General features: G+C 35.4%; 1 protein-coding gene across 1 annotated transcript in view; it reads left to right on the top strand.

Moving 5' to 3' along the window:
* LOC107713817 (copine-4-like) overlaps positions 1–24,740 on the top strand; it is a 47,430-nt gene extending 22,690 nt beyond the window's left edge. Inside the window, exons 3-16 of the mRNA XM_016519433.1 lie at positions 1,982–2,161; positions 3,021–3,092; positions 3,550–3,624; positions 7,446–7,529; positions 7,612–7,701; positions 11,101–11,199; positions 12,918–13,004; positions 13,302–13,361; positions 14,511–14,644; positions 15,981–16,035; positions 17,659–17,710; positions 20,985–21,118; positions 21,200–21,436; positions 24,580–24,740. Coding sequence (XP_016374919.1) covers positions 1,982–2,161; positions 3,021–3,092; positions 3,550–3,624; positions 7,446–7,529; positions 7,612–7,701; positions 11,101–11,199; positions 12,918–13,004; positions 13,302–13,361; positions 14,511–14,644; positions 15,981–16,035; positions 17,659–17,710; positions 20,985–21,118; positions 21,200–21,436; positions 24,580–24,711 — 1,491 coding nt within the window. The 3' untranslated portion in view covers positions 24,712–24,740. The remainder of the gene's footprint in view (positions 1–1,981; positions 2,162–3,020; positions 3,093–3,549; positions 3,625–7,445; positions 7,530–7,611; positions 7,702–11,100; positions 11,200–12,917; positions 13,005–13,301; positions 13,362–14,510; positions 14,645–15,980; positions 16,036–17,658; positions 17,711–20,984; positions 21,119–21,199; positions 21,437–24,579) is intronic.
* The last annotated feature ends 329 nt before the right edge of the window (positions 24,741–25,069 follow it).

Below are 25,069 nucleotides of genomic sequence, written 5' to 3'. Positions count from 1 at the left end.
CACTTCTGGCCAATATATAAGTCCATAATGAAGCACTATGAAGCAACATTGTACATCTCGTATGCAACTCATGCAATTATTCTTTTAAATGTTAAGCTTTTGTTTATGGCAAATGGCATGTGATAAATACAGTGCACAGTTCATAATAAACATCCACTTTACACAAGTGAAATACATTATAAAGACAGACATTTACATCTTTTTAAATGGTAAAAGATCTTCTATGTCAGAAAGAAAGCAAGCAAACTTGGTGTTTACCCCTCGCAGAGAGCAGCGTGAAAAATGAAAAAGAACAGAATCCTGAGACTCTGAGGTGCTGAGGAAAGTTAAACAACTGAGACTAAACCATGACTAGGCGGCTGAGGGATGTCAGATAAAACGAACCCTTTTCTTTGCCTGCATGAGGTGAGAGGCAGATACATTCTTCAGGAACAAGGATTTGGCAGTGACATGGTTTTATCTTTTTGTTCTGAGATTTATTACATTTACTGATTTCATTCAAAAGAGCATTATGAAAGTGAACTTTAGGTGATTAAATGGTGTCTCAAAAGAGCTTAATGAGAGTGATTAAACATACCATATTCTCCTGAGTGTAGTGTGAGTGAATTAAGTTTTTCATTTTTTTTTTTTTAATTTGCATCCTCTGCATCAAAATGCTTTGTTACATCTGCTATTAGTACTTGTCAGTTAGTAGATTGTTTCAATCCAAAGGGACTTTTGGTGCACTTTAGTTGAGATTGATGAGAGTCATTAGTGCACTAAGAAAAGCATCTAGAGTTGGTTTTGCTGGTTAATGGTAAGATAAGTAGAAATGGATTGGGCTTTTACAGTACTAATTGATCAGTTCTTTAAGGTCACTTCCCAGGTCACTGATTCCATGTTGATCTGGTCCTGAGTATCAGCACTTGTCAAATGTCTTTTTACTTCCTAATCAAGCAGCTTGTCCTGAGATTAAATATTGACCATAGAAATCCTTCTTGAAAGCTATTAACTTGATTAACCTCTCCTGAACATCCACTAGTGATTTCAGCTCAACTGGAGCCAAGACTGTGTTTGGAATAGAATACTAGTGTACAGCGCGTGCTTTACAAAAAAGTGAATGAAATGGGATAAAAGTATAGGCTATAATAAACATTTCAAAGGCTTAGTTGTCTCAAAAAGACAAATTTGACATTATTTGCTAATGTCGTATTTGCTAACCTCATATCATTAACCTCATATTATTACCTGCCCAAATCAGATGAAGCTTCCTAGTTAAATAATCACATCAACAACCGTTAAGAGCATTTCTGGACATTGTATGGCTTCACTTTCACTGGATGGAAAAGAGCAGCTTGCACATTCTGATGTTAATAACTCTTTTTGTGTTCCGCAGAAGAAAGTAAGTCTTCTTGAAAGATACAAGGCTATAAACGTGGCATAATAATGTTTGTAGTGATGGGAGAAACAAAGCTTTTGGTAACACTTTATAATAACTAATTTATATTAACTAATGATCTGTTGAGCATTATATAATGTTTGTTAATGATTTATTAATGAAAGTTATTATAAAGTGTTACCAAGCTTTTTAAAACTTTGAATCAATTGACCCAGTTGCTTTGCAAAATGATTCAGAGCTCAAAATGCCCCACGATTCCTGCTGGTCAGAACAATGTAAATGCAATGAAAACTCAGCTCAAACATGCCTAAAATACAAACCAATGGCAAATGTTTTATTGAAAGTCTAATCTATTAAATGTAATTAACAAATAATCTATTAACTTCAAATATGTTATTTTTTTAAACTATAGGTCTTGGTTTGCTTGTTTTATACCTCAAATGTGGGCAACATAATAGATTGTTCTTTCTCGTATTCCACGCATACAGAAATGTTATATACTGAACATTGTGTACATGCTGCAGAAATAGTAGTATTATAGTGTGTTACTGTGCCATTCTGAACATAATCCAGGTAGATAATTGTTTTCTGGTGTGTTTACAGGTGGAGAGGACAGAGGTGATTCGGAGCTGTCTAAACCCCACGTTTTCTAAGGTCTTCACCCTGGACTTCTACTTTGAAGAGGTCCAGCGACTACGTTACGAGCTCTACGACATCAGCAGTAGTCATAATGGCATGAGAGAAGCGGACTGCCTGGGAGCCATGGAGTGCACACTGGGCCAAGTGAGCATAGATATTCAAGCAGGCTATGTGTGATTAATATGATTTTTCTAGTTTTGCTTGGCAATGCTCATTTTGCAACAGGATCTCTACATGATCGTTGATTGCACACAGTCAAGGAAGAGTGGGGCCGGCACTGTGCCCAAATCAGATGAAGCCTCCTAATTAAATAACCACACCAACAACCGTTAAGAACATTTCTGGACATCGTATGGCTGATTGAATTTTGAAAAGTGAGATGTCTGTGTAGCTGGCTCAGTGTGGGATGGACGGCCGGCCCAGATGGGCCATGCTACTCTCTTATCTGCAGTTTGAGCAAATGGAAAACCAGACACATGATCTTCTGCCAGATGGTTAAGATTAGCAGTTTCTCAATAAAGAATTTGCTAGAAGCTTATAGTGTATAACGGATGCCAGTATTCATTTTGTTCAATATTCATGTGTTTATTTTTTTGCGTCAAAGCCATAAGTCTGCTTTTCTCTCAGAGGAGCTGGGTTGTTTGTTTTAATTCAGTCTGTTTTGGTTGGAGGGGGAAGAGGTGAGTATAATTGTTGAAATGAGCTGCATTTAATAAAGTGAGAAAGCGAGTTGTTGACACTCACTCATACAGAGTTTCTAGGGGAAATAAAACCAAAAGCACTCCCTTATAAATATTTAACAGTTAATAATGCAGCACTTACAGTATATGAAGTGGACAAGACTTCATGGTGTAATTATGAACTAAGCTTACATGCCAAATTCTCCCCAAGGTGTTATTATGTGCTGCGTTCTGCACATATTCATGTGTTTTTGTGTGTGTTCTGTCCATCAAAACAAGGCGGCCTCTGACTGACTTAAAATATCTTATTTCTGTCCAAATAGATCATCTCCCAGAGAAAATTCACCAAAGCCCTGCTTAAACAGGGCAACACAGTCGGGAAATCGTCTATTATGGTGAGCACTTTCCCAAATCCCAAATGTATCTGTTTGTTTTCTCTCATGCTATACTTATGCAAACATCCAGCAGTGCACAAGACCAGCAAATGGCCTTATGCAATCATTTCTCAGTCTAACCTTTAAAAGCTTTGCACTTTATATGATAGAGGTGCTTTGTATGATCAATGCCACTATTGAACCCAGGCAAACATAGAACAACTTCTCAATGTACACAACACCCTTCCAAAACAGTCAGATGTGGTATTGAATGTGAGCTATGAAACAAAAATTGCAGAAAATAGCCAGAGGAGCTTGTTAATGCACATTGACAGGAACGCAGCAGCAACAGTTGAACATGTAAAGCTCAGTGGGTGAGGAGAGCGAGATCTATAAAACAAATGTCAGTCTTCACGGTTAGCTTCTGATTCTGTTTTCTCTTCTGCTGAAAACAATTCATCACTCTCAATCTCTCCAGATCACCGCTGAGGAGCTAACAGGAAATAACGATTACGTCGAACTCTCGTTCAGTGCGAGGAAGCTGGATGATAAGGTAGGAAGACCTCCTGTGCACATGTTTATTCAGAATATAAAATGATCTTATGTACTGTAACAACAACCATCAGTTTTTGTCTGCAATTAGTTTTGGGCCTTATGATGCATTTTAATTGGTCAGATTATAAACATTTCTCTGAGGTCCACTACCATTCAAAAGTTTGGGGTCAGTAGGATTTCTTAAAAGAAATAAATGCTTTTATTCAGCAAGGATGCATTAAATTGACAGTAAATACATTTATAATATTACAAAAGATTTCTATTTCAAATCGATGCTGTTCTTTTGAACTTCCTATTCATCAAAGGATCCTTAAAAAATGCCGGTTTCTACAAAAATTACGCCAAACAACTGTTTTTAACATTGATAATAATAAGAAATCTTTTTTTTGAGCAGCAAATCAGCATATTAGAATGATTTCTGAAGGATCATGTGACATTGAAGACTGGAGTAATGATGCTAAAAATTCAGCTTTGCCATCACAAGTATTAATATAGAAAAATTTAACATTTTAACATAGAAAACAGTTATTTTCAGTTGTAATATTTCATATTACTTTATGTATTTTTTATCAAATAAATGTAGCCTTGATTAGCATTACCCAGGTGAAAAAGAAATATATTTAAATTGTGCTTTTTCAGACATACTATATTTAAATTATACTATACTAAGTGCATATTAAATGTATTATTTTGAAACAACTTTAAGTATATTAAGTGTATTTCAAGATATGTTTAAGTTGGATTTTAATCTATTTGTAATATATTTAATATATTGGCGTCAGGCTTGAACAAATTTATAAACACCTAGCTTATTACAATTAATGTATCATGTAATGAACAACAGCCTAATCAACCAAAGTAGCATAACCTTTTAAGTAAAACTGAACAACATATTAAACAACATATTTTAAATATCGCAATGCTTAATAATAGTTGACAAACGTTTGTACATTGTAAATGTTAAAAATGTTTTTCAAAATATTGTACTTTTCCAAATATTAAAATTATAAATACATAAATATTTAAAATATAACCATGTGTAGGCCTACTGCAATATAAAGTACATTAAAAACCCACTAAAAGTGTAATCATTTTGTTATGTTCTTACACAAAGTAGACATAAAATATACTTTAAGTAAGGGTAACATAAGTATGTTTTCTGTAAATACACTAAAAAGTCACTAAAATGTATGCTTGTGTTTAGTATATCCCTTAAAAGTGTAACTAAAAATATATTTATTACCATAGTATTTCTACTATACTTTTTAGAAATATACTAATAGTGTGCTTGTGTTTAGCATATTCCTTAAAAAGTGTAACTAAGCATATATTTATTACCAAAGTATTTCTAGTATACTTTTTATAAATACATTAAAAGTATGCTTCTGTTTAGCATATTTCTTAGAAGTATAACTAAGCATATATTTAATACAAAAGTACTTCTAGTATACTTTTTAGAAATATATTAAAATGCAATTCAATATATTTTTATTACACTTCAAATAAGCATGTTGGGAATGCAAATGTATTATAAACATACTACTTGAATTTCAAGTATATTTTTAATACATTTAATACTACGTCTTTTTCACCTGGGTAGAGACTTCTTAACATTGACAAATCTTACTGACCCCAAAAGTTTGAATGGTAGTGTATAATTAGATTTTTTTTTTAGCACCAAAAACACTTTTTTATACCATTTTCACCCTCTTTCTGATCCCTAGGATTAAACAGTCTGTTTTTTTTTTTTTGTGGCTGTGCCTTTAAAAAATAAGCATGTGAAATGTGAAAGCAGTTTTCTGTTCTCTTGCATTGGGACCTTGGTTTGCTGTCAAGTGTCAAATATAATTTAACTCTCCCATCCTTCAGTAACAGCCTCATGGCAAAGACTACATTACATTGTGAGAGGATCAACACAGGAATGTGAAATGAGCCACTGAAACTGTTGTGATCAGATAGAAATGATCAGGGATGCTGTTAAAAATAAACTTCAGCCTTGATGAATCCCCATACTCGGAAAAGTGGTCAGACAGTTGAGAAAGAAAAGAGAGAGAGTGATAGAGAGAGTACTATTCCTGTGGGAGACACAATCAACTCTTGTCAGCAGGGTAATTACATGGGACTAAAATTAATAAGAGGGATTAATACAAGCATAACAAATGATCCACGAGCGTCTCAGTTTCACACAGAGCGTCCCGTACTGCTGCTTGACAGGGCGTCAAAAGGTAGAACAGGAAAGCCTCCTTCAAATCACTTTTCATTTAAGAGTTATTTTCTTTTCCTAAATTATAATCCTTTAGTGAAAATCATATCCTTGGTATCTGAGTAATTAAAACTTTGATCAGAGACCCAGGCTGTCAAGATCCTCTGATAACTTTTGATAAGTTGCTGTTTCATTCTCACGTCTTAAACTTTGGCTGAATTGACTACAAGCCTTTAGGAGAACGTTACTGGAGAAGATGACATCCTTGAGCACTATGCTGTGAGTGGTCTGTTGTGAATCTTCTGTGCATGTGGCTCTTTTTATGTGTTAAAGTTGTTTGGAAAGATCTGAAAGTCCTGAAAATGGTTCCTGGTGATTCAGTGTTGTTTTGATCATTCAGCATACCTGCCGCTGTCCTCCGAGGAAAAGTGTTTTATAAGCATAATTAGCCCAGGAAAATCTGCAACTGTGGGAAACTTAAAGAAAGGCATACTAGTTTCTTATTGTCAGTGTTGCTGTTTAATATTTATACAATCTACAGTATTACAAGAGTGATAAAGGGAGATATATATGCATATTTCATGTTATGTATAGGCTTACTTCTCAAGTGCTGAGAATAGTTTAAATATCTTAAATTGATAAAAAAAAAGTGATCGTAAAGACTTATGTTGTTAGTTGAAAAAAGTATAGCAGGCTCTAAAAAATATTAAGTAGCCCAATTGATATTTATATCAATGAATGATATATATTGATTAGGGCTGCACGATAAATCACATGCGATATTTAATGCGCATCTTGTTAGTACAACGGCTTTGTGTAGTAAATGCTGCTCCATGTGAAAGCACACACGTGATGGAGATTTACCGCTGATTACAGAACCGGCTTTACTAACAAGATGCGCATTAAATATCGCATGCGATTTATCGTGCAGCCCTAATATTGATGATATTTTATGTAAGGAAAAATGTAATTTATTAGAAAAATCTAATAGCTACATGCTGCTTTTGACCAATCCGTATTCATGAGAGGCGTGTAATAATGTGTTTTAAATAGCAGTTTATATTTTGCAAAGGCAACATTACTGAATCTTTTTGGAGCTCCTTGGTGGTCAAAGAAAAGAAGAGATTTAGACCAAAAGAGTCTCTGTGTCTCTGAAAAATAATAAAAGAATTTAAAATAAACTAGGAGCGCATTTGATTGCATTTATCATGTAATTTTAGTGACTTGGTTATCTTGGCCTATATTGTATGGTGCTATTAGTGTAATATCTATCCCCCTCCGTATTTGGTCTTATCAGGTGAGAAGACCCCTAAGCAGACAAATAGGAGCAGAGTGGGATGGGGCAGCCGACAGTGGGAGCAGGAAGCTCCTTGAAAAAAAGTTACCAGCAAGGACACAATTCATTTTCAATAAGCTGCTTGAAAAAAAGTTACCAGCAAGGACACAATTCATTTTCAATTTGTTTTTGCTAAAAAACAATGTTTCATGTAGTGGCGATGCTGCTGGGCTACATGAATGCATATTAGATGCATCATGCATATTATGGAATGTACAAACTCTCCAGAATCACTTTGTTTGAGATGTTCAGCTGATCTCTGTGCTTGTTATTCCCTCAGGATTTTTTCAGCAAGTCGGATCCATTCTTAGAGATCTACAGGGTAAACGATGACAATACTCAGCAACTAGTGCACAGAACAGAGGTAAGACAACCATTTCTTTCTAAGATTTCTCTGTGATAGTGCTTAAGCGACACTGAATTGCTCTCTTCCCCTCTGCACACAGACGGTCATGAATAACCTCAACCCCATGTGGAAGACCTTCAAGACGTCCCTTAACTCACTCTGTAGTGGAGACCATGAAAGAATACTGAAGGTAAAATATGATGTCACTTGCTATTGCAGATGAAAGTGTATTTGACTTACACTAACAAATAAATACATGGATCAATTTTAATTTAGTTTTACATTTACATTAGCATTTGCAATTCATGTTCCTGGCAGACGGCAGCTTATAAGAAGCTTAGAAGTACATGCATTGCGCTTGTAATTTGATGTAGGTGCTCTTGGGTAAAAATTGTCTGCTTATTACCCGTCAATAATTCTACTAAAATTTGACTGAAAGGCTCTTCAGCACTTTGGGAAAAGATGTTTTATTATTGAATTAATGCAGATGTTAATTTCAATGTTCAGATTTCCAGTGCATTTTGATGCAGTTAGTGTATGAGTGAGATACTGTTGCATAAGTCTACTTTTGGATGGATAGATAGATAGATAGATAGATAGATAGAATAGAATTATTGCTTTTTGATTTTTTGCATATGAGTATTTCTGTCCATGAGGCCAAATAATGGATTTATTTTTATATTATTATTTAAGCTGTTCTCAACCTAGCCTTGACCATTTTACTGGTTTAACTTGGTGAAGTTGCATTTATACGCTGACAGGTGGCCAGTGCTGATTTTCATACTGTTTAGAAATTCAATGAGTGTTGCTGGACCACCATGTGTTGAGATCAGATCTGGCAGGAGCTCTGATCAGTCACATGGCCTGGTTACACTGGCTCAGGACTATTAGGCTTGGTGAGCATGTGTTTCAGGAAGGATTCACTAGGAATTACCATGTATTCCACTTAAATATGTGCATTTCCTAATTCACCTCCCTCTTTCCTCTTTCTGGCCTTCTCTTGCTTCATTTATTCGTTCGTCATTCATCAAAGTCTGCTTGGGAAAGGAAATTACTCAGGGAAAGTTTGACACAAATGTGCTCAAGCAGACACATTTAATATTAAAAGTTGCAGTTTCCCAGAAGAATCTAAATTAAAGTACCTCCTGTTAAATTATTATAATCATGATAATAAAGATGCCTTTCACTGCACTGCAGTAATGAATGAATGAATGAATGTAATTTTATGTAAATTTTGATAGGAATTAAGCAGTAATGATTTTTTAAAATAATTTGTCTGCATCTTACATTACATACATTTTATTATGATTCTGTTTTTTGTATTGTTTTTAATATATATATTCAAAATTTTACATAGACTTTGCAGTATCTGCAAAATGTCAATTATTTTACCAAAATAAGAGGGATCATACAAAATGCATGTTATTTTTTTATTTAGTACTGACCTGAATAAGATATTTCACATAACAGACCATATAGTCCATATAAAATAAGTTAAATTATCTATCTATCTATCATTCAAGAAACATTTCTTATTATCATGGCGGTTAAAAACAGTTGTGCTGCTTAGTTTTTTTTTGTGTAAACCGTGATATATATTTTTTAAGATTCTTTAATAGAATGTTCAAAAGAACAGAATTTTTTTTAATAGATTTTTTTGTAACAATTTAAATCTCTTTATTGTCACTTGTGGTAGTGTACATCTTTAAAGCGCAGTGTTACACTGGAGTGATGGGGTCTGTGTACTCCATAAACTATCCATTTAACAGTAAGATGCTTTGGGCCCCCTGTAAACATTTCTTAAGGGCACCTGTGTGCCCCTTTTCCTGCTTGTAGTGCATCAGCATATGGCTGCATGTGGCCTCCCTTCTGCCCACTCATGACTGAACAGAACTCAGACCTTATTAAAGTGAAAGGCTCAGCCTCATTTAGTACCAGCCGTCCTCCATGCCATCTGCAGAATCACTCACGGTAGTTCAGCTCACAGCTGGAGCTCACCCCATTCCCAGACCCGACCTTTAGGAGAGAACGCTGCTGTCACCCCACTCAGAGCAAAGGCGATCAGTGTGGGAAACGTGTCTTCCTTTTAAAACCTCCGCTGAACACTTAATGGGTGCCGTGATAGTGCCATGTGGTTAACTCATAATGACTGTGATTGATTGGATCCTGCCGGTATTTGACAGGCCTTATCATGACTCCACTGAAACATATTTGTTGTGGGCTAATGAAATATTAAGTGTTATGATTTCATTTTTCTTGTTGTGTACACTGACATCTCATTCTCTATCAAACAGAGTTCAAATGATGAACTAGACACTTTCAGACAGACTCTCTCATGAACATTAAACTCTCAATCTTTCTGCAGAATGCTTAACATGGCTGTTGGTACATCAGTTGTTTGGTTCTTAGTGCAGTCCAGAGAACCAATATACCTGAACATAAAATCTTATAACAGTATATTGCTTGCTGTAACCTGAATGGTTGTCCTTTATATGTAATTTTCTTAACAAGCTAACATATATACAGCATATATATACAGTATATTACCGTTCAAAAATTCAGTCGGTAAGATTTTTTATTTTTTTTGGAAAGCACAACTGTTCTCAACATTGATAATAATAATTAATCAGCATTTAATCAGCATATTAGAATGATTTTTGAAGTATCATGTGACACTGAAGACTGATGTGATGGCTATATATATATATATATATATATATATATATATTAGACTGAAAATACTTTCAATACTACTTTCCAAACAGGGCTTTTAATTTTTTTTTAACAGGTTTCTCTCAGAATATCTTTTAACACTTAGTATTCCAAAGGTTGAACAAACAGATAGTTCTGCCCCCATCTAATGGCATTAATTGAGCCGGTGTTGCTGTTTCATGCTGGTGGAATGGCTACAAATTGCTTGGTAATAGTTGGCATATGTTGTGATACAAGAAAATATAATAACATTAAAGCTTTAAATTGTGCTTGTCCAACTCATTTCCGTCTTGCATCATAAAAGTATGAAAATGTGGTAACAGAATTGCTCAGACTGAATGAAAATCACCCACACTATGTCCTGGTCTCATCTTTTACAGCAACATTATATAAGTCAACCCCCTGTTGTCCTGAATATTGCAGAAAACCATCAAACTTTAATTAATTTGTAATGTCACTTTATGTTTAATGCATGAATGCATGGGGCACAGTGATGACGAGTCTGCTCCAGGTCTTTATGCTGTGTGTTCGGGTTCCAGACATTTATAGTGTTCAGTGTTCTCTGTGGACTGTATGTACAGTAGTTGAGTTGGTTCAACAAGAGTAGATGGTGTGCACATCCAGCAGAATATCTTTTGTTTCTGCTCCAGAGGAATGCTGAGAAAATAGTATCCAAACGAGATGTCTGTAGAGGAAACAAATATATGTGAGGGGGATGGGGAGTATGAGAAGAGATCAAAAGAGATGAAAAAAGTGAAAGAAGCAAGAGTTAAATCATGCATACCACTGGACCAACACATACCCTATAGGTTTTAGTGACATTTGCTTTAGATGCCTTATTAATATTAGCCCGTTGTGTTCTTCCGTTAACATTCAGTGTATAGTGTGGGACTGGGACTCGAACGGAAAGCATGATTTCATAGGGGAGTTTCAAGCTACATTCAAAGAGATGCGATCAGCGATGGATGGAAGACAGGTAACAGTTTTAAACATGTTTCAATTATTTATTTTTTAATTGGATTTTTTTTAATCCAATTGACTTTACTTGAAACAGCTCTGTGAGATATTTAGAGCAGGATAAGCTACTGATGAGTAGGAACTAGTTTGATTTAAAGAGTAATCAGCAAATGTGAAAGATGAAAGAGGAATGAGGTTATATGAGGAGATCTTCATGTGGGTCACAGATATTTTAGTTTTTCTTTTTTTTTTTTTATTAACAGTGCAAAACATACAGCATACGGTGAACACAAAACACAAAAACAGCAATAGAACAGCAATGATAATAACAGCAATGAAAATTAACAGTGATGACCATCTGACAATAATAGTAGTAGTATTCAAGTAGTACTAGCATGCATAATAATAATAATAATAATAATAATACTAAAGATGGTGATGCTAATAATACCTTGTGATGACGGCAACAGTAATATCAATAATAATAAAAGTAATGATAATAATAATAATAATGTAATAACAATCGTAATAATAATAATGTAATAATGACACATACCCAACACAATATTTTAGTTTTTCTAAACTTTAACAGATTCTGTAGAGAATTACCTCCAGTATCCCTGAACCGAACTGCTGGATTTTTCTCACTTATTCTAATAATCTAAAAAGATAGATAGATGTATAGATAGATAGATAGATAGATAGATTCAGATTGATAGATAGATTCAGATTGATAGATTCAAATTTATTCAATGATTGTTTGAGTTATTGATTCTTTGATTCATTGATTATGAAACCAAATTCATTTAAGAAGGACATGATGACAAAAAACATAACTTAAAAATGACTGTCTGGAAAAGAACAATGTGCTCTAATGTAATTATAAGTGGAATAATTCCTTAATTAGAATCATTTAATTTAATGACACAACTGATGGAATGACGTTGAAATGCTGTTTTGTAATGTCTGTAAAGCAGTGTGTTGCTGTGCACTTTAAACATCAGGCAAGCACACAAAAAGCATCACATCAGAGTTCGTAACCCTGCACCTGCTAGATCTCTAAGTGTCCATTAAGTCATTCCGCACTTCTGTAATTTGGATATTGCATTTCAGGACCACTATGCTGTTTACAAACTGGAAGCAAACTGGATAATTGCATTTTTTATTGTCAAAAAAAATTCACACAAAATGACCACATCCTCCTTAATAATCGATAATGAGGATGTTGTTCTGTGTAAGGTTTTAAAGAGTTTTCAGTCCCCATTAAATAGTCTACAATGTGCAACTTGCTCTAAAAATGGATCCAGTGATTAACCATTAGCCAACAACTCTTTCTGATTTTGAAAACAATAAGTCATTGTCTTTTAAGCTGTCAGTTAATTGTAACTCTGCTAAAATGCACAGCTACAGCTGGATGACACCTCGTTCTCTTGTGAAGTCCCGAACGCTTTGGGTTTATATCTCAATACCGCAGGCATCGGTACCAGACTTTTTTAGAACATCGCTTCCAGGCTCGACATCATTCCTCATTATTATGACTGAAATTGTTGTTTTCTGAGTCTATTGTCTACTGGAACACTTATTTTTGGCCTTCACTGCTTCAATGGGAAGCGATTATGCACCATCTCACACATTCTAATGAAGCTATTATATTTTCCAGGACTTCTTGATCGCCCACTCCAACCAGTACTGATGGAAAGCTAATGGTTTGTTTTTATGCTTTTGAAACAATGACAGGTCCAGTGGGAATGCATAAACCCCAAATATAAAGTCAAGAAGAAGAATTACAAGAACTCTGGGATTGTCATTCTGAATCAGTGCAAGGTAATATTTTTTCATAATAAAATGTTTCTCTCTAGAGGACCTTGTCTCCTCCCCGTAGGCCTTGTATTTCAAAAAGCGACAGTGTCATGCTGTCAGCAGAGGCGTTGATGGTTACAGTAGATGGAGGTGGGAACTTCACACAGCTAGAAGTCATTCCATCCGGCTAAAATGTGAGATCCCAGCTCTGCAAATGGCCACTGAATTTGATCATAATTGACATAAATTAGAAGTGATGAGAAGGAGATAGCAACATGAAAGTGCTTGAATTCGTGATAACCTGCCCTTTTGTATCCACAGATAATTAAGATGCATTCCTTTCTGGACTACATCATGGGTGGTTGCCAAATACAGTTTACAGTAAGTCCAGGCAGATACAACTCATGCGTTCTAAGTCAATGGAGTTCATTTATCTGTGTTTATATCTATAAAACTAATCATCCATTATCATTTGTTTTCTCTGACATTAGCATAGCCGCCAGTTTTGTTTAATGAATTATGTTATTATTAGTCAGAACACTCATGATTTATTATTCATTACCATGTACATACTAATGGGAACAGGAAAACAAAATTATCATTCTAAATGTTTATTTTTTTGCATAATTTATAAAGTAATAATTGTCTCACCTGCTTACAGCACTGTTAATTTCGCATGCCACTTTTGTGTGCACCGTAGTGTTTCATTGCTTTTATTTTCTGTCACAATAAGTTCTTCCTGAGTTGTTGTCATGTACAGTCTCCTGAAAGGTTTTTAGAATTAGTTTCAATTCAGTTGACCTCATGTTTGTTTTATGAATTTATATAACATGCCGTTTTAATGAGTGTTGATTTTTCTCTAGAAAGCAAACTGGTAGACCTGCGATTTTTACAAACCTTTTCTGCTTAAAAAGAAAATGGTATTGCTAAGGGAGAGGGATCTTACTTTCAAGGATTTTATCAATTAAATGTTGGTACATGCATTCTAGATGAATGCTATAAAATCCATTAGGGTTATTAATGACTAATTTGATTAAAATACATACATACTGTATGTAGTTAAACTTAATGAATGAATAAAACATAAGTTTCAGCAAACTTATGGGTTGGTAATGGCAACTATTTCAAGATGTTGGGTATAAACTTCCCCCTGATTTGGAGTGTTACATTGTCCAAAATTTGTATTTTAATTGTTGTCTTAAAAGGGTTTGAGAACCACTACTTACGTTTTGTGATCATGAGAAAAAAAGTCAGTCACGTATGTCCATACTATTGACTTTTAGTGCATGACTTTATATATTGGGAATATTGTGTTAAGAAGTCTGTCATAACTATACAAGCCAGATATATTTGATCTAAATACATAGTCCCACACCTACTTAAACGCATGCATTTTACAGCTCTATACAATCTGTTTACTCTCTGTCAATGCCGGTAGAAGACAGCACTCTGTAGAGATTCTCCACATGGTGTATACATTTTGAGTAATTAGCATCAAAGCACTACTTTGATTGCTGCTTGTCTTTTCAGGTAGCGATTGATTTCACAGCCTCTAATGGGGATCCTAGAAACAGTTGTTCGTTACACTACATCCACCCCTACCAGCCTAACGAGTATCTGAAAGCTTTAGTCGCAGTGGGGGAGATTTGCCAAGACTATGACAGGTGAGCAGGCTGAACAGCCAATCAAATCCCAACTTCAGCTCTCTCGGTTCTCACCAGTTCTCTCTTTCATACACCAGTTGTTTAGGTTCACACATATGCAAGTCATTTCTCTTTCTCAGAATGTGCAGTGTTTTGACAGTATAGTGAGTAAAGTAGAGTCCCAACATTGGGATTTTATTTTTTTATGTAATATGTAGGCTGTCTAAATAATAAAATCATAAAAATGTGATGTGAATGAAACAAGGGGTCAAGGTTTGGCTGGTTAGCATGGTTCTAAAACCTTGTAGATGTGGATGCATCATTCACCATTGATGGCCATTCAAAAGTAGCCATGTATTCTAACCAAAGAAAAATTTTTACAAGAAAAAAATATAAATATTTCATATGAATGAAATATGATATTTTACCCACAGTGAAATTATTATTATTATTTTTTTATACCGAAAGCCCTGGAGCACAGAGAGCAATATGCAGGTCATACATTGCTTTATACATGATGTTATGGTGCCTTGGAAGCCGGATTGAGACTAGTTTGCTTAGGAGGTACCTTAATACAAAAACACCGTCTGTTAAGTCAGTGACTGATTTGCTGCCGTAGGCACACAGTTAATATGAAGAAATGTGATGTCCTGAACTTCAGAGATTAAACAGGGAAAATAGTTCTTGTGACATAACCAAGATGCATCACAGAAAACTTAATTTACAATGCGTTTCACTTCAAACAGTAAATAGAGAGTGGTTAAATTGGAATTTATGAATAAATAAATAAAACGTTGTTTTAGTTTGATCCCAATTTACATAGCTGCTCTATTTTGCTGTAAAAACATAAAAAAGACTAGGCCTGTTTTAATTAAAGATATGTTAAAGGTGGGAGTTACAATTGGACAGACAGTCTGTTATTTTCAAATCTTATTTTATTAGACCTATGGCCTCTGCATTTCAACATTTGGTGATTCTTTAGAAACCCAGAAGCAGCTTTTGGATAACATGCTTAATCCTAGCGTTTTTTGACCACTGTAGCTGAGCTGTTACTTCAGCAGTCTGAAAGGTCATTCAAAAGCTAATTTCCAGCACAGTGTCGAGCTCCGGCATCACTCCAGAACGAGATGAATGCATATCCATCAGGACGTTTGGTTGGGATGAAATCTGAAATCACAGTGCTTACTGATTTGGCAGGCACTAACAATAACAATTATGCAAATCTGTGTCCATTACAAATGAGCAGTGATGAGGGGCCATTGAGACAGGAAAGCATGATGGGAAATTTGGTAAGTAATCCCCAAGATCCTCAATGCATGCCAGCTCTAATCTCCTGTCCATTTTCGTTTCCGTGCAGTGACAAAATGTTCCCAGCGTTTGGCTTTGGTGCTCGGATACCTCCGGACTTCAAGGTAACTTCTTTAGCATTTATAGTGATGGGGGTGCAATGGGAATTTTTCATTAATGGGATGAAGAGTGAAAGATGCTTCTAATTAGGCTACCGATGGAGTGAACTGATATCGGCAGGTTCATTTCCCTCTGACAGATAATGTGCCTTTGTGCTGAGCTGAGAGTGTTTTGTATTCATCTTAGGCTTAAGCCCTCACTCCAGACTTATTGTTAAAATCTCTTAAAAATCTTAAAACATTAGTATTGAAAATTGTGTGTTTATTTACAATGTGAAGAGAAAGGCCTTGAATCCCCCTGAAGGGGTTATTGACCAGCGATATTGACCAGCTGAATGTATATTATCCTGCTTATTTCAAGACTACTGACTTCACATAAATAAATAAACGTGCATTAAATATTGATTTACGTTTGATTTATTTATCATGTGAGAAGATAGAGATAGCAAAGTGGATAGCAAAGATATGAAACTAGCACAGCTATGTAAGAAATCAGGTGCCTGGGACAATTATACAATTTAGCAGTCAATATATACAAATATTTGACTAACTGACCAATTATAATCAACATAGCACGATTGCAAGACTGAACAAGAATTCAGTGCACAGGATGTTGAGTCATTTTAGACACAATATTGCCATTTGATGTCTATTATTTTTTTTCACCAACCAAAATAGTTCCAAGCAAGGTCAACACTTGGATAAACACTTGGGTCTCTGAGCAATGCACTGTGGGAATGAATGAACAAATCATTCTTTTGAACCGGTTCTATTCAGTAAATAGATTGAACCAGTTCATCCAATAAGACTGAATCATTTAAAACTGTTCACATCTGGAATCAGCAGTCAGTCGATGAATGGAGTGCTCTCTCAATTGTGTTCAATATTTAGACTAAATGGAGTAATGTGGTCATAAAACCATAATTTTTTTGCAATGAATCGTTTTGGATAAACAGTTCTTGCAATGGTTCTGGAGTCAACATTACACTACACTGATCACAGCAGTTCTTAAGTCAACAGTACCAATCAAAATCGAATGTAAGACTGATGACAATAAACATAATATAAATTACTAGAAAATGTGTCTATATATGGCTTTAATAATGTGTTTGATTGAAGCTGGGATGTCAGAATTATGTGATGACGTAAAAAGAACTGGAGAACCTTTTTTTTAACTGTTTCACTGAAAGTAACAGGCTAAAAGAATTACTTTGCAGAAATTTATTTGGACTTCCCATCACATGGATATTCTCACCCGAATGACTTGGCATTTAAATGAATCGGTTGAGTGAATAATTCAGTGACTTATAAAGGCAGTCATGTGTTTAGCTCCTGAATGAAACTGTGTTTTTGAATTATTTGAGTGATTAATGACTCGCTTATAAAGCTGTGATTTGTCATCACCTACTGGTGTAACCTGCAGAAATGTCACTGAAAAATCCTAACCAGACAGTGAAAAGTCCCTGCTGTTGGACTATATCAAAACACTTGGAAAGCTGCTCAGCCAATCAAATTCAGAGAACTAACAACTGCATAATATATGGTATGAATTATTTTCAAAGAGTATTTTATTGATGCCACAGATAGCCTAAGAAGGTTATGTTTCTTTTTTCTTTCTTTTCCCCTCAGGTTTCACATGATTTTGCAGTAAACTTCAACGAGGACAACCCAGAATGTGCAGGTATGATAGAGCATTTTCCCCAATATTTTATCTATTCCAGATCTTAATTTATCTCCTTAATGCAGATGCATTAACTACCCCGTGTAACCTTTGCCCACTGGGACTGAACTACTTAAAGCCTCAACATAACACTGGCAATGTCAAACAGCCCTTCAGTATAGTGTTGTCCCCGCACACAAAGGAGATCAATATATGCATAGATAAATTACAGAGTTACTCTATTGACAAAGGTGGACACATTAATGTTTAATGCTGCTATAAAATATATGGCCTAAGGGGAATGTCTGAAGGAGGGAGGCCTGGTTGATGTCACACCCTCCCCTTCCCCAATAATAAGTCTCTCTGGACCAAGACAGCAGGTAAAAATGACTGTCAGCACAAAAACAGATGTTTTAAGGCTAGGTGAAATCATAGTGGTGCCTTGCATTAGACCAGAACTTCTTGTACAGAGTTTAATTTTGTAGGATACATGTTTACATATTTTATTGCAATTTGTTACCACTCTGTTTTATTTTTAACCACCCTGTGCTGCAAAAGCAAAGTTGCTTTTAGACCATAATCTCTTGGTAGGCTGCTATCAGAGAGTAAAGACGAAAATATAAGAACAATGAATACTTGAAATACAGAAACAGATGGGAAAGTAAAGTAATATAAATGATAATTCTGTCATTGTGAGAAAGCCTCTTGTCAAGTCATCTAACATCTATCCATTCAAATGTAACCCAACTCTCTTTGGGATGGTGTTGCCTTGGAAGTCAAGTCAGAAGTTGCAAATGATTGGATTTTGTATTTAGTTTGCTCTCAGTTTGTGTTTGGTACTTCGCTTTCCTATCATCCCTGTCTTCAGCCATGAGCAGGATAAATTGATCATCGCTCTAGTGTATAGGTGTCACTTGATTTCCCTTGCTATTTCTGTTACACCTCTATCAGCGCAGACACACCAGGGTGGCACCCAGAATGGGCACAGACCACTCAGCTTTTGATCAAGCAGCCAGGCCTGTCTCTCCCAGGAATAGCAAGTGGCTCGCAGCCCACCAGGACACATGCCAGCCGATCTACCCCAAGCAGAGAGCACACCTTTCCACCCTGGTATAGTCTGGAAAATCCAGCATGACAGTATTGTGGTTCCAACACACCTGGACGAGACACACAGTGCGCTTAAATAGCGTGAACGATATTGGTGTGAAATGATCAGTAATTTTTACTTTCTAAATATTGACAACCCGTTGTAGACAAATCGTGGTGAGGTGTCTAGTGAGCACAGTTGTTTGCTTTCCGTGAAAGAAACCAATTTGCAGTCTTCTCACTCTTCCAAAGTCACTCCTTTTAAAAGTTTTGCTCAACTGCAAAACTCGACCTTTGAGTAGTGTGGTGTAATCATCTTGCTACAATCAAGAAGTCAAGGTTTGATTGGTTAGCACTATCCTGCTGGTGTTGTGACGAACCATTCTGCTGCCATACTAAACTTTGCCCGTCATGGCCTTTCAAAAGTAGTGAATTCTGGCAAAAACTTTTTCTAAGAAACGTGTGTGTGTATATATATATAAATGCATCTCCACTCGCATTTAAAAGTTTTGGGTCAGTACATCTTATGCTTATCAAGGCTTCATTTATTTGATCAAAATAGAGCAAAAAACAATAATATTGTGAAATACATTTACAAATTAAAATAATGTTTTCTGTTGTAATATATTTTAAAATGTAATTTATTTCTACGATGGCAAATGATCCCAGTCTTAGTGTCACGTGATCCTTCAGAAATCATTCTAATATGCTGACTTGCTGCTCAAGAAACATTTCTTATTCTCATGACAGTTAAAACAGTTGTGCTGCTTAATATTTTGTGGAAACTGTAATACATTTTGTTCAGGAATCTTTGATGAATAAAAAGTTCAAAAGAACAGCATTTATTTGAAATAGAAATGTTTATTTATAATATAAATATTTTTCTCTGAGGCGTTGTGGGACGGTTCACATCTCAATGACAGTCAATGAATCCTAGGTGGAACTCCCAATGTGATATCACAACTAACAACGTTTACAGATTTCTATTTGCGGAAGGTGATGAATTTTCATTCATAGTGCTAACATCACAGGCAGACACAAGGGCACATGGTGAGACATTCTCACAGCAGCAGTGTGAACTGGCCAAATGTGACTGATGATGCATGAAGACTTGAAGACCGTAATGTTATGATGAAAAGACATCAGCAGTAGGTTAATTCAAGCTTTTTAATGTCATCAGCATGACTTATCCTTTAAAGAGACAGTGCAGTATGTCTGTCAGAGTTGAAGAGTCTATTAAGGTCCAGAGTTTCTCTTTGATTCCTCTTTGCGGGGAAGCCACTGAAGCGATTACATCCATTGACCTCCGCTTTGAAAGGCTTCTCATCTTAATTCTGCTTCCACACAGCATGGCATGCTTTCACCTTTGAATCTGTTTGTGCGTGTTCAAGCTCACAGGTGTTAATTAAATGAAACAGTTGGAGACGTGGTGAGGAGAGACAGGCTGACCTTAAGATTCATGCTCAGCGAGTCAGTAAACAGAATTACTGCTTCATTGCAGAGATTGAGCCTTTACTGACACTCATTCCAGTCCTTTTTAGTTTACATACCCCATGCAGAATCTCTCCCAAACAGCAACATAGTGTTGGCCCAGATCCGGCCCACATCTCGCCCGCATGAAATCCATGCGGGTCGGATCTGGGCCGACACTTTTTGCTGTCTGGGTTAAGCATTAAAAAAAGAAAAATACATGAAATAAATCAAATTAATGATTAAGTATAAGAGATAAAATGATTTTAGTATTATTTTAGTATCATTGATATGCTATTATTGTTTTGTTAACATTTTGAATGAGTTTTATTTTTAAAAATAAGTAATTTTGTTGTGTCATTTTTAACAGTTTATCAGTCATTTTTAATTTTAGTTTATTTAGTACTTGCACTTAAAATGATAAATGTTGCTTTGGCATCTGAAATAAAATAAATAAGTTTAAGTTTGTTTTTAAATGATTTTAGGTTACTTTAGTTCTTCAACTTAAACTAAACGAAAATGAGAAATGTTGCCTTGGCAACTATCTGAAATGAAATAATTTATAAAAGTTTTATTTATATTTTGTTTTATTTAAAGTAATGAACAAGTTTTTTCGGGTTTTTATTATTATTATTTTTTTATGATTGTAGTTTTAGTTGTTAATAATGACCCTGGTATTTTATTAGTGAGTAGTCTATACCTTCAAACAGCTCCAGATCTACCTTTTTAAACCTTGCAGGTATCCAGGGTGTAGTAGAGGCCTACCAGAATTGCCTTCCTAAGATCCAGCTGTACGGTCCCACAAACATTGCCCCTATCATCCAGAAAGTGGCCAACTTTGCCTCAGAGGAAATGCACACCAAAGAGGCCATGGTGAGTGTGTTTCTATTCCATCACTCTTCATCTCTAAAGTTCCTCTCGTTCTAAAGTTTCTCTTTTCTTGCCTCGATGCAGCAATACTTCATCCTGCTCATCCTGACGGATGGTGTGATCACAGATATGGCAGACACTAGAGAGGCCATCGTCCACGCCTCTCACCTGCCCATGTCTGTCATCATCGTGGGAGTTGGAAACGCAGATTTCACTGACATGGAGATGCTGGACGGTGATGACGGAATCCTTCGTTCGCCTAAAGGGGAACCAGTGTTGCGTGACATCGTACAGTTTGTGCCGTTCCGTAACTTCAAACATGTGAGTTTACACGGTCACATTATAAATACAAAATAGACCCTGATAAAAAAAGCAATAAACAAATGGATAAAATGACTGAATGAATAAATGAATATGGTCCAAATTATGGTACTTATTGGTAGGGATGCACCGATCCGATATTCATATTGGGTATCGGATCCGATAATACCATTTTTCTCGGATCGGGTATCGGTCAGAGAGGGCCGATCCAAATCCGAGATTTAAATTTTTTTTTTTTCCCGATTGTGCAAATTACATACATAGGCCTATATTTTTTCATATTTATTGTTTATTTTATTTTTCTTTATAATGAAGTAGTCTGTATCTAGTAGATTGTGAAAGAATGATTATCAGTTTCACACACAGAGATATATAAATTCTAAATGTATTTAAATGGGGGAAAAAAAGCTTCACTGGTATCGGATCGGTATCGCCAATACCGAACCCTAGGTATCGGAATCGGAATCGGTATCGGAGGCGAAAAAGGCGGATCGGAGCATCCCTACTTATTGGGTGTCACATTGTAAAGATTAAAAAAAAAGACTGCAAAATTATTACATTTTTTGACTTTAGTTGTTGGACACATTCGAGAAGATAAAGTATTATTTAAATAGTATTGTAGTATTTATTAATATTTTGAATGAGTTTTATATATATATATTTTTTTTTTAAAGTTTAGGTTTTGGTAATTTTGTCACTTTTGTTAGTTTTATTTTTTAAATATTTCAGTTTAGCTTTAATTTGATTTCAGTTTGACGTACTTATTGCAGCTAATTGAAACTAATTGAAAAAGTACGTTAACGTTTTCAATTAGTTGCAGCTTTTCTCATTTTGATTTAAGTTTTTATGTCTCAGCTAATATTTACATTTTATTTTATTTCAGTTAGTTAAATATATTTGTAATAGTTTTAGTTAACAATAACAACACTGATACTGACATTTTAATGTCAAATTAATTTTCCATATCTAATCATTTTCACAGCAAAATATGTGTGCTTCTATTGCTTTATAAAAAGAAAAGTCATTGGACGCTGAAGTCAATAAAAGGTCCAGTATGGTGGTGATGTCGTTCAGAATGGTTGGTTTGAATTATAATTTATGGCCAGAAACAAGGTTGAAATCATGGGCACAACGTATGTTTATCATGTCTATTAAGTTGTAAGTTTCAGAGCCTCATAGATCTTTATATAACCCTAACACAGCTCCCTTTAAAAAGTTAAAATGATACATGCAGCTGAACTGTAGATCATGACCTTTAATCAATGCATGGCTATGCAGTGGTTTTCATTCAGCATCTTTATAATGTCTGAAGTACCTCTAATGAGAATCTCTCCTGGTTAATTACTCGCTTCTTCCTCCGCGCTCCCCGTCTCACATTTCCCACCCGGACTCGGAGCAATCTAATAACCTTTAGCTTGACTGCTCCATTAATTACCACATCTACTGCTGGTCCCTGGTGGAAAACAAACCACAGAATGCAGAGTGGGTTAACTAGAGTGTGACAAACCCCACAATTTTTGCTGTTAATAGAAGGTTGTGTTTTCAATAAAGAGCCGAGAGGTTGTCTGAGGAAGGTTCTTGATTCTGAAAATTACAGTTCAGTCGTTTGAGGTCTTTTTTTTTCTGAAATAAATTAATACTTTTATTAAGCAAAGATTAAATTGATCAAACATGACAGTAAAAACATTTATACTGTTATATAAAAATTATATTTAAAATAAATGCTGTTCTTTTGAACATTCTATTCATCGAAGAATCTGGAAAAAAATTGCATTTCCTCAAAAATATTAAGCAGCACAACTGTTTTCAACATTGATAATAATAAGAAATGTTTCTTGAGCACCAAATCAGCATATTAGATCATGTGGGATCATGTGACACTGAAGAGTGGAGTAATGATGCTGAAAATTCAGCTTTGCATCACAGGAATAAATTACCCTCGAAAATATATGAAAATAGAAAACACTAATTTTAAACTGAAAAAAATTAAATCTGTTTTTACTATACTATAAACAAGGTCAAGACCTCTGAGATGGAACAGGCTTAAATGCTAATTTTGAGGGGCAGAGACAGATTTTTAATGCATTTAAAACTAGCTATCAGATTACTTTTGTTAGATATAGTTTATCTAATAGATCTAGTAGCAAACATATGAAAACATGATATTTGAACATTTAACTATTTTTTATGAAGTGCATTTAATTTAGTCAGTGATTTACATACTATTATTTTATTTATTAATATTTTAAATGAGCTTTTATTTGTATATATTTCTTAATTTTATTTTTAGTTTTATAGCTTATTTTTATTTTTGTATTTTTTTGTTTTTGTGATTTAAAAAAAAAAATCTATTTATGTTTAATTTTTTTATTTCAGTTTTAGTCATAGTATTTTTAGTACCTAAACTTATATCAATATTAAACTGTTTATACAAGTCAACATGTAGAACGCATAATGAATAAATCTATACATTTGGCATGGCATGTCTCTAAATGTGACAGTGTCCATATCAGCCCAAGTGACGGTTTATTGGGATCCTCTTGGGAAATGTGCCAAGACTTGATTCTTTCTAGACAAGTACTTTATTGATAGCCCCTGACAAACAAAACCATCTCAGCTGTGTCTCCTTATCTGAGAATCTCCTCTCCTCCATCTAATGGCGCTTTTCCACTGCGTGGTACGACTCGGCTCGGTACATCCGTCATCAGCAGGGTTTACACGTCACGTTTTGGTAACGGTACGGTTCGCTTGGAACCCCAACCGAAGTGGTACTAAAAAAAGTACCAGGTACCAGGTACTGTACCCAGTGGAAAACCCCCCAAAAGTGAACCGTACCGAGCCGTACCGTGCCGTACCATGCAGTGGAAAAGCGCCATAATTGGCCAGCGGGAGTTGTAAGGGTTTGATGTGGCTATCCTCTGATTTCCTCTCAGCTCCTCGAGGCAACTTTGAGTCACATGAGTCACTTTTGCACAAGTTTTAGGATGCTTTTCATCACCGTGCATGTGGGTTTCAGCAAGTACAGTATCTTCACACATCATTAGCGCAGGAATGGCAAACTGGACCAGATGGCGAAATGGATAAATGGCCCTGCAAATGTTTGATTCACTGTTTGTTTCTGTCCTTCTTCTACTACTTCTCAGGCCTCTCCTGCTGCTTTGGCAAAAACTGTCTTAGCTGAAGTCCCAAACCAGGTGGTGGACTATTACAACAGCAAGGGGATCAAGCCCAAGTGCCCCAGCGAGTATGAGTCTTCTAGGACGTTTGGCCACTGAAGCGCCGAGCTATTGCTCATTACAAAAACTAGCACGTTTCTGTGAATTTGAAACCTAATCGGTTCTACTTTTTGTTTGCATGCGTAGCCTGTGAGGCTTGCATAGGTGTTGCAATGCTACCGTTCCTATTATGTACATGTATACATGTACTGACTTACAACTATGAAGAAAGCAAAAACTGATGTAAGCATGATGACTGGGATTATCTGAAGAATAGGATTATCTGTCGTTTTCTTTTATATAAAGGTTTATTGAGATTTTGCTAAATTTCGTAACGTTCTTACATTGTAAAGCATTTTGGATCTTAGAGAATGAATAGCTATTTGAATTCGATTATCTGTGGACATTCAGGCTTTCT

Source organism: Sinocyclocheilus rhinocerous, unplaced genomic scaffold (genome assembly GCF_001515625.1).
Source record: "Sinocyclocheilus rhinocerous isolate Xijiao unplaced genomic scaffold, SAMN03320098_v1.1 scaffold779, whole genome shotgun sequence".
Taxonomy (NCBI): Eukaryota; Metazoa; Chordata; class Actinopteri; order Cypriniformes; family Cyprinidae; genus Sinocyclocheilus; species Sinocyclocheilus rhinocerous.
The sequence above is the reverse complement of the archived record's forward strand: the minus strand, read 5'-3'. Positions and strand labels throughout refer to the sequence as shown.